This window comes from Eschrichtius robustus, chromosome 7 (assembly GCF_028021215.1).
Source record: "Eschrichtius robustus isolate mEscRob2 chromosome 7, mEscRob2.pri, whole genome shotgun sequence".
Lineage (NCBI taxonomy): Eukaryota > Metazoa > Chordata > Mammalia > Artiodactyla > Eschrichtiidae > Eschrichtius > Eschrichtius robustus.
In genome coordinates, this window is record NC_090830.1 from 74,783,327 (window position 1) to 74,796,309 (window position 12,983).

A 12,983-nucleotide genomic window follows, 5' to 3' on the forward strand; every position below is an offset into this window, starting at 1 on the left:
ATGAAGAAGCACTCTAGCTGTCTCCCTAGCGCCCCTCTGCACACACTCTCCCACGTCCGCCGACGTGCCTGAGCACAGGCGCTTCCAGAGCTGCACGCGACCTCGTTCTCAAAACCCTCGCCCCCGCCCCTCCCTCGGCCTCCTCTGGGTCCAGGCCGCTGCCCCGCCCCAGGCCCGCCCCCTCCCAGAGCGCCCATTGGCCCTGGGGCTGGGTGGACCCGGGCCGGGGCTGTGATTGCGGCTCGCCGGTGTCAGTCCCCGAGTGAGCGCCGGTGGCGGGGCGGGAAGCCGGGCAGGCAGCCTCAGGTGGGGCTGCTGGCAGCGAGGGACCCAGCCCGGGAGCCCCCCAGGATGCCCCGCGGAGACTCGGAGCAGGTGCGCTACTGCGCGCGCCTCTCCTATCTCTGGCTCAAGTTCTCGCTCGTCATCTACTCCACGGTGTTCTGGGTGAGTGACCCCAGTCGGGCCCCGGCATGGGAGGGGGAGTCGGCACTCCCTTGTTCACCCACACGCTGAGCCGGCGGTGGGGGTGGGCTGGGTCCAGGCTTGTCTGCTCCAGGGAGGGGCAGAAGCGCACTCCTGGATTCTCGTCCCACTCTCTGCGAACTAGGAAATTATGGTTGCTCTAGCTCAGCCTGAATTTCAGCCGCCCGGTGCGGAGCCTTAGAGGTTGGTGGCAACGGCTCCGACGAAGGAGCTCCGCCTGGCTCACCTGTGTGCACCTGACCAGCAGTTTGGTTCTGCGAGTCCGCTGCGCTTCCGCTGGTGCCGTAGGCTGTGGTTACCACGTTTGGCCGCGTTCACCCCACCTGCCGGGTATTACTGAGTTCGTCTCTCCATCCGTCTGCGGAGAAGTGGTCAGGCTTTGTGGTCCGGAGTCGGGAGACCTGAACTCCTTATGCTGTCCCCACTATTTACTTGCCGATGCCCCTGAGCAAGATGCTTTTACAGGTGCCTTGATTTCCTCTGTGGTGAAAGGAGGATTCCACCAGACGTGTGGTCTCCGGCTGCTCCCAGGTGCTCAGTAACTTAAAAAAGCCCCTGCACTTAACCTTCGCTCTCTCTTGTTGGGGGCAGGGTGGTAGTGGCTGGACATGAACCAGGCTTCGAATCCTGCCACTACCACTTTCCAGCTGAGTGATCTTGGGGAAGTTACTTCAACTCTCTAGGCCATAGTTTCCCCGTCTGCAAATGGAGACAGTAATTATACTCAACTTTCAGAATGGTTGTGGAGATTAAATGAAACAGGTCAGGTACATTGCTTATTATTATTATTATGGGCAAGGGAGCTGGGCCCTCCTGGTAAGCTGACCCAATAGACTGGATTTCTTTATGGAGATTTCAGACTAGGCTGGGCCCCCTCGTAGAAATGAGGACATCTTTCTACAGGCCAGTGCCAGCCCTGCCACTCTAGAATAGCCCCCTACCCCCAGTATGCCACAGGGCAGACTTGCCCAGGTACCTGACACCCCTCCCCCTCAAAACACATGCACACTCCTGGTCTTCTCCTCAGCCCTCATTGGGTCTATTCTGCTGGCAGGAACTGTTAGATCTGCCATCAAGCCTGGCTTTCCTTGTGACCCCTCTGTGGATGTGACCTTACCTGGTAGTCAAGAGATCCAGATTCTAGTCTTGTTCTGTTTTGAATCACTGGGAGAGCTTAGGCAAGTCATTTCCATGTTTGGGGCCTCGGAGCTGTTAATTGACTTGCCCAGCTCCCAGTCCAATTCTCTGACTCTATGTAACGTGGAAGAGAGAAGAGCAGTATGTGTGGGGGCCGGAGGATGGAGCACAGACCCACTGATGGAGGCTCCAGGGAGGCAGAAGGTTTTATGTGGAACTGGGATGGGGGTGATTTGCATCGGAATCAACTACAGAATTTTAAAAACACTACAGATACCTAGGCCCTGGCATATGTATTTATTTAAACTTATTTAAGCTCCCCAGGTAATTCTAGTGTGTGGTCAGGGTTAAAAACGGCTGAGTTAGATGGTCTCGTAGGCTCTTTGATTCTGATTCTGGGTTTTTTTTTTTTGCCTTCTCCTTGTTTGTCTGGCCTCAGAAGCTCATTCTCTGTAGGTCAGAGTTGAAAGAAAGCAGGCTAAGGTTGATGGGTGGGGAGGTGGGAAAGTAGGGGAAGACCAGGAGTCAGAAGGTGGGGGTTACTTTTTTGGCTTCACCCCTTCTCTTGATATATAATCACTGACCAGTCTCTTAACCTCTTCGCACCTCCATTTTTCCATCTGTAAAATGGATAACTGATACCCTGCCCCACACTTCATTGGATTGTTTTTGGGGTTAGTGATGTGGAGAAACAGTGACATGCGGGGAAACCAAGTGCTATAAAAAAGAAGGTTGCACAGTTAAAACGGAACTCGAATTTTCAAGGCCTTGTCCTGTCACTGTCCCCTGCAGCCCTGAGAAAAGACCACTGTGTGGCCTTTGCTGTGTCTCTCTTGGAGCAGGGTGCTCAGAATCTGCAAGAACTCAGAATCTTTCCTTTCCAGCCACCTGAGATTGCCTTAGCAAATCGTTAACTTCCCATCCTTGCAGGTATTTGTGCTTAAAAATCTCCCTATGCATGCCAAGAGCTCAGCCACCTGCCAGGGCAACTCCAGGTGCCAGAATTTGACTGCAGGGTGGAGGCCCAGTTTAAGTAATTTGTCCTAGACTGGGTTTGCTGTTAATTGGAAGCCATTACAGGAGAGCCTATAATCTCCGTCCCTTGGGAGGAGGAGTAGGGCCATATACTTGCTTTATAAGCCCAAAGTGCCAACACTTTCATCTCAGTATTTAAGGAGCCATAAGTTTTACCATAGCCATGCACCTTCTGTAGGGCTTTTTGCTTTAAAACTTACTATCAAATAGGAAATGCAAGGACACTGTACAAAATTTAAAGGTATAGAAGAGTCGTCATCAGTGATAAGCCTTCCTCCTATCCCTCTCTCCTGGCCTGCCCTGTCCAGAGGAGACCTCTGTTATGAGTTCCTTATGATTCTTTTCTGAGACGCTATCCTAGGCACAAACATGTGCACATGTTATATATTCTTTTTTGTTCCCCCTGCATAAAGTAGCATACTATACACAGCTCTGCCCTTACCTTTTCACTTAAATTTAAATCTGTGTAAAATTTGGAGCTTTGCTAGGGGCTGCCTCATTCTGTTTGATGGCTGCATAGAATTCACTGTAGGCTAAGCCAAAATATACTTAATCAGTCTCCAGCTGGGGAACTCAGGGTGTTTCCAATTTTTCGTTACCGCAAACAGTGCCGCAGTGAGCATCTTCGAACGTGTCATTTTGCACATATGTGTGTGTGTCTTCAGGGTAATTTCTAAAAGTGGAATTGCTGGGTTAAAGGGTATATGAATATATAATATACATACAGGAATACACTCACCGTAAGTGTGTACAACTTGATTAATTTTTACAAAGTGAACACCACTGTATAATCAGCCCCCAGGTCAACCAGCAGAATGGACAGAAGAAGCCAGAAACTCCCATTGTGTCCACTGCCAGTCGCTACCCCTTCTCGCCAGTAGTAATCACTATTGGGATGTCTAATAGCACAGAACAGCTTCGCCTGTTTTTGTATGTGCATTAAAAATTTTGATAGATGTTGTTAAAATAGCCATACATAGAGGCTGTAATAACTATTATAATATTATTTACATGTACTATTATATTACTTTAAGCTGATTCACTTTTTAAACGTAAGTTTCTTTTTAAAAGGAGGCTTTATATCACCACTGCCAATGGGGAACCAATATTCCTCATCAAAAATAGCAGGTAGAAATGCAGATCAAACCTACAATGAGGTATCACCTAATACCGGTCAGAATGGCCATCATCAAAAAATCTACAAACAGGGACTTCCCTGGTGGCACAGTGGTTAAGGATCCGCCTGCTAATTTAGGGGACACGGGTTCGAGCCCTGGTCCGGGAAGATCCCACATGCTGTGGAGCAACTAAGCCTGTGCACCACAACTACTGAGCCTGCGCTCTAGAGCCCGCGAGCCACAACTACTGAGCCCACGCGCTGCAACTACCGAAGCCCGCACGCCTAGAGCCTGTGCTCCACAACAAGAGAAGCCACCGCAATGAGAACCCTGGGCACCGCAACAAAGAGTAGCCCCCACTCACCACAACTAGAGAAAGCCTGCGTGAAGCAATGAAGACGCAACACAGCCATAAATAAATAAACAAACAAACTTAAAAAAAAATCTACAAACAATAAATGCCGGAGAGGGTGTGGAGAAAAGGGAACCCTCTTGCACTGTTGGTGGGAATGTAAACTGATACAGCCACTATGGAGAACAGTATGGAGGTTCCTTAAAAAACTAATACTAGAACTACCATATGACCTAGCAATCCCACTACTGGGCATATACCCTGAGAAAACCATAATTCAAAAAGAGTCATGTACCACAATGTTCATTGCAGCACTATTTACAATAGCCAGGACATGGAAGCAACCTAAGTGTCCATCGACAGATGAATGGATAAAGAAGATGTGACACATATATACAATGGAATATTACTCAGCCATAAAAAGAAACAAAAGTGAGTTATTTGTAGTGAGGTGGATGGACCTAGAGTCTTGTCATACAGAATGAAGTAAGTCAGAAAGAGAAAAACAAATACCGTATGCTAACACATATATATGGAATCTAAAAAAAAAATTGTTCTGACGAACCTAGGGGCGGGACAGGAATAAAGATGCAGACATAGAGAATGGACTTGAGGACACAGGGAGGGGGAAGGGTAAGCTGGGACGAAGTGAGAGAGTAGCATTGACATATATACACTACCAAATGTAAAATAGTTAGCTAGTGGGAAGCAGCTGCATTGCACAGGGAGATCAGCTGGGTGCTTTGTGACCACCTAGAGGGGTGGGATAGGGAGGGTGGGAGGGAGATGCAAGAGGGAGGGGATATGGGGATATATATATACACATATAGCTGATTCACTTTGTTATACAGCAGAAACTAACAAAACTTTGTAAAGCAGTTATACTCCAATAAAGATGTTAAAAAAAATAGCAGGTAAATACGACAGTAAATATAGTGCAGGGAAGACAAAACAAGTTATTTAATCCTAGCCTGATACTGTGGGTGCTGTAGGCTACAAACCTGAGGCTTGCCCTGGTTGTTCAAAAGCAGTTTGGCAAGTGTTTGAGAGGCGTAAAGACAAACCGACACCAAAGCTGAGATTTGCTCCTTGATGAGATTGGAAGGATCAGAAGGGAAATGAGCAATGAAAACTTCTCAGTCTGTGAGTCAATATGAATATGACCTTGAACCCCTTACAGTGATCTCTTGTCCCACACTTGGGGGCCCTCACATTTTTAGAGGGCCACCTCGGGGCTCAGAGGGGGTGTGTCTCACGGTCACTGAGCAGAGCTGGCACTAGCCCCCACGTCTCCTCATTCCCAGTTCAGTGAGAAATGAGCTCACCCAGGGGCTCTTGGAGCCTCCTCTTCCCACCACATGGGTGAATCACTCTGACACATGTGCCCTTTGCCCACTGGGGACACACCTCTAATTATAGCACCAACCACAGGGTATCCTAGAGATCCGTTTACATGACTGTTTTTCCTCACTGGACTGTGGGCTCCTGGAGGTCAGGGGTGTAGCTCATTCATATCCTCTTCCAAATGCTGGTCTTGGGGCCGGGAACACAGTAGGTGCTCAGGGAAGGCTTGTTGCATTGGGGCAGTTGAGTCCCAACCTGCATCTTGGAAGCAAGGATTGGAGATATGGATACCTGGATCAGAGGCTGAGCTGGGTGTGTAGCCAGCAGTGGTCAGGTTTGCTGACGGCTTGAATTTGCAAAGTGGGCTTTACTGGTCATGGAGACACTGGCTCTCTAGAAAGCACCTGTTGTCTTGACAATGAGGTAGGGTTTTCAATTGGGTAATGGTGTCAGGGCTGAGGGGTGTTGATGATTGAGAAGGAAGTGGGTGTGGTTAGGTGATGAAGGTTATAAATGCCAGAGGCAATATTAACTCTTCTTGCCCTCTCCAAGGATGGGCCCCGTTATCATAGTTTGATCTGTGATGCTTTATTTTTCCCTAACGTTTCATGGTTAAGAGTGTGGACTCTGTACCAAGCTATCTGGGTTCAAATCCCAACTCTGACACTTACAGGTTGAGTGACATAGGCACTAACTTCCATCTGCCTCAGTTGTCTTATCTGTAAAGTGGGTGACACCAGAACCTACCTGAGAGTTGCTGAGACCATTAAATGGATTAATTATAGGAAGAGCTTAGAGCAATGCCTAGCACATGATAAACACTACACCAGCTACTTAAGGATTAGCTGTTCTTTCCCAACCTTCCTCTCTATTCTTCTTGGTACTCACTGAGAATTAGAAGGGCCCTTGAAGGAACCTCTAGTGTGACCTTTTTGTTTTACTGAGGAGAAAACAGGCCTGGAGAGAGGAAGCAAGTATCTGAGACCCCACAGCAAGTTAGTGACAGACCCAGACCAGGACCCGGTTGCCTGACTTCAGTTTCTTCATGGGGTCACTGTGACCTTTACCAGCCATTGTACCCCCAGCCCCTACCCCGTGGTAGTCCCTCCACATGTCAGGGCTCAAGGTGTAGGTGGAGGACAGCATTTCTGGAAGGAGCCAAATACCTGGCCTCTCACTTAAGCATAGAAGGAATTTCCTTTTTTTTTTTTTTTTTTTTGGCTGCATTGGGTCTTCGTTGCTGTGTGCGGGCTTTCTCTAATTGTGGCGAGCAGAGGCTACTCTTTGTTGCGGTGCGCGGGCTTCTCATTGCGGTGGCTTCTCTTGTTGAGGAGCACGGGCTCTAGGTGCGTGGGCTTCAGTAGTAGCAGCACGTGGGCTCAGTAGTTGCGGCACGCGGGCTCTAGGGTGCATGGGCTCCAGTAGTTGGGGCTCGCGGGCTCCAGAGCGCAGGCTCAGTAGTTGTGGCACATGGGCTTAGTTGCTGCATGGCATGTGGGATCTTCCCGGACCAGTGATCAAACCTGTGTCCCCTGCATTGGCAGGCGGATTCTTAACCACTGCGCCACCAGGGAAGTCCATAGCAGGAATTCCTAAGTTTTGAAAAGAGCTTTGTTTGTGTGAAAATAATATGTGCACATAGTTAAAAAAGAATTCCAAGCAATTCAGGTAAGTACACAGACGAAAATAAAAGTTACCTTTGATTCTACCACTGAGAGAGAACCATTGTTGGGGTTAATACCCATTTGGACATCTCCTTGTACATATATGTACATATTTAACATTTTTTAATTGTGTTTGATTGATTGGGCAGGTCTGTTTCCCTCTTGTTCTAGGCAAGCATTTCAAAGAGAAAATAGTGAAACTCAAGCAGAAAGTGAGGCAGCCTTCACACTGGAGAAGCGGTTACCATGCCCCATGGGCTGTCAGAGATGATCTGGGGCTGGGCTCAGGCCTCAGGTCCAGAGAGGTCCTCCCTTCCCCCAGCTTGGTCATGGGACCTTTAAAATCCAGAGAATCAGGAAGGCAGTCCCGGAAGGGATTTGGAGAACCTTCTAATGCACTCATTTTCCATATGAGCAAGTAAGGCCCAGAGAAAGTTTCTTTGTGCTTAGTCGAGGCTTCTGTGCATGAACCCGCCCCCTCCTGTAAGAGAGGGGTTGTTTTAAGTTGTAGGAGTGGGTTGGGACCTCGCTGCCTTTGGTTGTTCGTTCCTGAGAAGCAGGAGTAACTACCTGCCCTTCTCCTTTCCCCTGCCCCGTGCCTCTTCTCTCTCGGTGACTCACAATGCCAACCTGGGGTGGGGCTTAGAGCCAACCAGATTAGGGACTGATAATGCAATTTCCATACCAGTTGGCTCCATATACAGGGGAAAGATGTCTTCTGGGTAAGCCCGGACACAGGGGATTGAGAAGATAAACCTTTCCCAGAGACCACCTCTGGATGTGAGTGGGTTGGAATCGACATCTTCGTGGAAGGCAGGAGATTGCAGTCTTGACCTGCCATTCCCTCCAGGGTGGGGACCGTTTGCTTATTCAGTCAACAGAATAGTTATTTAATGCCTGTTGTGTATATCAGGCACTGTGATAGTTACCAGGAAACAACTATGAATGAGACAGGTTAGTCCAAGCCCTGGAAGACAGACAAACCAGGAAATAAACCTAGTTGTGAGAGGTGCTAAGGAGGAAATTCGGGAGGAAGTGGGAAGAAAGGGATGGGAGTTCCTACTTTAAATGGGGTGGTCAAAGAAGGCCTTTATGATGAGGTCAAAGACTGAGAAGGACCCAGCCACAAAAAAGGCCTGTAGAGAGCATCTCAGACGGAGGGAGCAGTAAGTGCACAGGCCCGAGGTAGGCAGGTATGGCTGCAGCAGATGAAGCCTAAGGGCCAGATTGTGGGTGGAGAGACTCTGGTCATATTAGGAGTTTGGGGTCTGAGTGGCCCAGAGGGGAGGTTTAATTGTCAGGACCTGATGGTAGTGCCATTTGGAGACATGGATCAAGTGCTGGTTCTGCTGTGACGCTGGGTGAAGGACCAACTCTCTGATTCTCTGCGGATACCCCGGAGGGCTGTGGGGAGGACCCTGCAAGATGAGAGATGTGGAAGCACCCAGCACACTGTAGGCCCGGTGTCCATGGGGGGATGGAGACTTATCTGGGGAGCCTTACAGAGCTCAGGGGAAGCTGGGACATAAGATGTGATGAGAAGTTCTGGAATTTGTCTTATCAGAGGAAGCTGCTTTCTGCTGGGGATTCTCTGCCTGCTTAGAGCAGATGGCTGTGGCCTTGCCCTTGGGCGGAGAAGTCTGACCCCTTGGGAGTGCATTCAGCCTCTTCTGGGGCCTGAGTTCTTCCCACCCTTTAGTTCCTAGGCTTTAGTGGTGTACCAGCAGAGGCTGTGTGCCACATGATGGGCACGTGGGTCTAGGGAGGCCAAACTAGAAGTATCCTCAATGCTCTGAGAGCACCTGGAGAAGGAGGGATGGGAGAAGCACTTCTGGGAGCCCAGGGGCAGGGTCTGCCCTTGCCAGGGAATGTCAGACAGGTGTACTGTTCAGCTCCGGGCTGGGCCTTCCCACCCGGGCCTGTGGGAGGGGAGACAGAGAAGACTAAGAGGTCAGCCCACGAGGGAGATGGAAGGTGAAATCAGGCAGCAGCAGCCAGTTGGAGGCAGCGTGTGGTTTCCTGCGGGGCTGCCTGGCCGTGACTGCAGAGGAGCCCTGGGGAGGACTTCCAGGAGGTGGGAGCCGGGCTTGAAGGGCGTGGAGGCCAGGCTGAGAGGAGTGGAGATGAGCTTTGGGAGAGGAGGGTGGGTCACTGCAGAATGGGATATTTGTTGGGCCTGGATGTTGAGGTCAGAAACACCCTTTGAGAGGACCAGGCCTGGAGGCCCAGCTCTACCACGCAGCAAGTTAGGAGAACGAGCACTTCTTGGTTGATGGTTGAGGAGCAGGTCTGATTGGCAACGTGACAAGTCACGGACAACTCTCTGTGCCTCAGTTTCCTTGTCTGTGGAAATGGGGTAATCGTTGTCCCTCACAGGGGGCCAGGCTTGGTTGGGGTGATGCCTCCAGGGCTCTTAGCGGGGTGTCTTGTGCGGTAAGCATCAGCGCGGATGCCGGGAGGAGAAGCATCGCTGGGCGGGCCCGGTGGCAGCTCGCTGGGTGTTGGTGAGAAGGGCTGGAGGGTGGGAGGAGCCTCCACTTTGCACTTGCATCACCATACATCGCGTCACTTCTCTGGGTCCTCAGAACAACCCTGTGAGCTGGGCACTTTCCCCTTTCACAGCTGAGGAGACTGAGGCCTAGAGAGGGGGACATGACTGGCACAACCCACCATTTGCATCCATCGCTGAGACCAGAGCTGTTTCACTGTGAAAGTGGTACCTGTTGTGTTTTGTTTAATTCTTTCCAGAGTAGACTTTCGCACCAGTGGAGGCGTTTGCATCTTGGCCTGCAGGGAAGTAAATATTTGCCCAGAGGGTAGAAGGAAAACAGCCTTGGCCTGGTCATTCTCAGAGCCCTACCCCTTCCTGCTGGAGAGCCCCTCCCAGGATGCAGCGTGGCCTTGGACAAGTCACAAGGCTCCTTGGGCTGTTTCCCGTCCCTACCAGAGGACGGGCTGTGCTGGGTGCAGTGTGGGGGGTCCGCAGAGGTGCTTGGGGTCAGGCGGTCAGTTCCTGTGCACCCTCTGTGGGCTGGGCGCTGGGCCCAGAGATGCGCGCAGCCCCCAGCCCGCCCCGTCACAGATCGGGGCCAAGTCGCCCGGCTGGAGTGGAGTGGGGTGCTGGCTTCTGAGGCTGGCACCGAATTTGGAGACTGGGTCACTTCCTGAGGTCAAAAGACAGGACCTTCTGGGCCTTGGGCCTCTGAGGCCTCCCATCTTGAGGATTTCACAAGTGCACGTGTCCAAGCCCCATCTTCAGAGCTGATTGCATGGGTCTAGGGTGGGACCCAGGATCCTATAATTTTTAAACTTCCCCAGGTGATTCTATCTAACGTGCAGCTGGAGTAGAAACTGCAGCTCATGGTGGTGTCTGTGAGGGAATTCTGATGGGAGTGGCCCGGTTTCCAAGCTGACTTTCTCTCTACCTGAATCCTGACTGCCTTGTTGAACCTTTTCCCAACCTCGCTGACAATCTGGACAGTCTCCGTGGGCTGGAAAGTCACTGTGCACATTTGGGAGAAGCTCACCGTGAGGGAGCCGTCCTGGAAGGGGAGGGTGCGCTAGCCAGGGGTGGAGGAGCGGGGGTGTTGGGTGGGGTATTGGCGGGGCTAGTCTAGACTGGCGGAGGTGTGTGGAGACCACCAGCCCGGGGATGGGGGTGACCATGTGGGAGGCTGGGCTTCTTCCGGGGACCCAGATGTATCGGGGTTGGGGGGTGTCCATGGTTCTAGAAGTTTGTTTTCCTTTTGGTTATCTTTATAACATCCTTTAATCTGCTCTAAAGGCAACACGTCTCTGTAGTTAACTTTGTAACTTGAAGAAGTTTCTATAGAACCAGACTTGAGCTTCTTGAGTCAGGGATTCACGCACTTAGGGGGTGAGCTGTGACAATTTCCCCCCCTGAAATTATGTCTCCAGTTTGAGAACTGCTGATGTGTAGGCATCATGTTGGAAAGCTGGTTGTGATCTATTGAGTGTCAGCAACCTGCAGTTCTGACTCTGTAGGGGAGGTACAGCAGGTGGTGGGGAAGCAGAGTTCCAGGTAGGTGTGATGAACTTGCTTGGGGTCACAGTGATGAGCTAGTGGCCAGTTCGTGGAAGGATGGGGACTTGACTTCTGACTCTGACCAGTGAGCTCTGTATTGTGTTGGATGGTGCCCCCCGCCCCCACAAAAAGATGTGTTCATGTCCCAGAACCTGTGAATGTGGCCTTATTTGGAAAAAGGGTCTTTGCAGATATAATTAGGTTCAGAATCTTGAGATGAAATCATCCTGGATCGCCTGAGCGTGCCTTAAATTGAATGACAAGTATTCTTGTAAGAGAAAGGCAGAGGGAGCTTTGAGACAGAAGAGAAGACACAAACACACCTAGGGGAAAGCCGTGTGAATGGAAAGGCAGACGAACCAAGGAATGCCTGGAGCCACCAGAAGCTGGAAGAGGCGAGGAAGGATTTTCCCCTAGAGCCTCTGGAAGAAGCATGGCCCAGCGACACCTTGGTTTCAGACTTCTGGCCTCCAGAATTTTGAGAGAATACGTTTCTGTTGTTTTAAGCCATTTGTGGTCATTTGTTGCAGCAGCCCAGAAAACCAATGCAAGTCCTTTCTGCTTCACCGGGTTGCCTCGCTAGGGAGGGGTCCAATTGAGCAGGTCCCTGAATATCCCTTTCCTTTCTGCGGGTGCTGAAGACAGAGGAGAAGGGGTGGGGTTGGGGAGAGGAGCCTGGCTGGCAGAGGGTAAGGCCCATAGTCCCACCCCTGCTGGTGGCCCCGCCCCTCCTGCAGCCCCACCCCCAAGCGGCCTGCCCCACACAGGCCCCGCCCCTTCCCAGCAACTGTCTGCCCACACAGGTCAAAGGCTGTGCTCTACAAATGGTTTCTGCAAGGAAAGCCTGATAGAAAGAGGTTAAAGCATGAGAAGGGAATATAAGTTAGCTCTCAGGAAGGACTTCCTTATTCTGAAAAGAGTTAAATTGAAACCGCTTTCTAAGTGGGGCTGTAAAATATCTGTGATTCCCTTACAACCTTTCTGAACAGGAGTATCACCCATCACTTGGGGCAGTTAGTTGGGTGGGGTTACAGTTGGGCGAACTTCAGAGGGCCGTGGAGGGCATCTGGTGCAGCAATGCCTTCCTCTCAGAGGGGAGGAAACTGAGACCAGACCACATGGCAAGTGCCCCTGGTTCTAATACCTCCATCGTTCAGAGGGGACAGTGGGCACTGCTCAGTGATTTCACCCCAGTGGCATGCTCTCCAGCTGGGATTATTGGTGTCCCTACTGTAAACGGGCCTGCTGCTGCACCTGGGGACAGAGGCCTGATGTGTGACTTATCACAGACTGGCCTTCTCTGCAGAGGCAGAAAGAACTCAGGCAGCGGGAACGCTTGTGCATGCCACCGGGGAGCACTGTTTGCCTGGCCCTATGCTGGGTTGGTGGGGACAGATGAGCCAGCCCCATCTCTTGAGCAGCTGGCACTCACTGAGTCCTAGCAGTGTGCTCAGGACAGCTGCAGATGTTCTGTGATTGGAGTGGGGTGGGCTAGCGGCTCCCAGGAGGCTCCAGTGGGTGGGGACGCTTAGTCAGCAGTGGAGACCTGGGCTCTGGGCTCCCCACAGGGGTGGCAGCAGCCACTTAACTCTTTCCATCTTCAAGGGGGGGTGGACTCAGGATCAGAGCAGAAAGAAGACGAGGACAGGAATTGTTCAGGGACCCACAGTCCTGAGACAGGAGCGGCCCTGTTTGTTTGTGTCTTGGTTCTCCACTGCAGTCTCCTGTGGTGCTCACCTCACTTAGAATTAAACGTTCCCCTTTGCAGTGAGAAAATCTCCTCTGGCTGCCCTCTGTCTAGC

The 12,983-nt window shown here is 51.2% G+C and overlaps 1 protein-coding gene across 1 annotated transcript in view; it reads left to right on the forward strand.

Annotated features, from left to right (window-relative positions):
• Nucleotides 1-271: 271 nt before the first annotated feature.
• The window catches only part of TSPAN15 (tetraspanin 15), a 49,440-nt gene continuing 36,728 nt past the window's right edge, over nt 272-12,983 (forward strand). Inside the window, exon 1 of the mRNA XM_068547722.1 lies at nt 272-447. Coding sequence (XP_068403823.1) covers nt 352-447 — 96 coding nt within the window. The 5' untranslated portion in view covers nt 272-351. The remainder of the gene's footprint in view (nt 448-12,983) is intronic.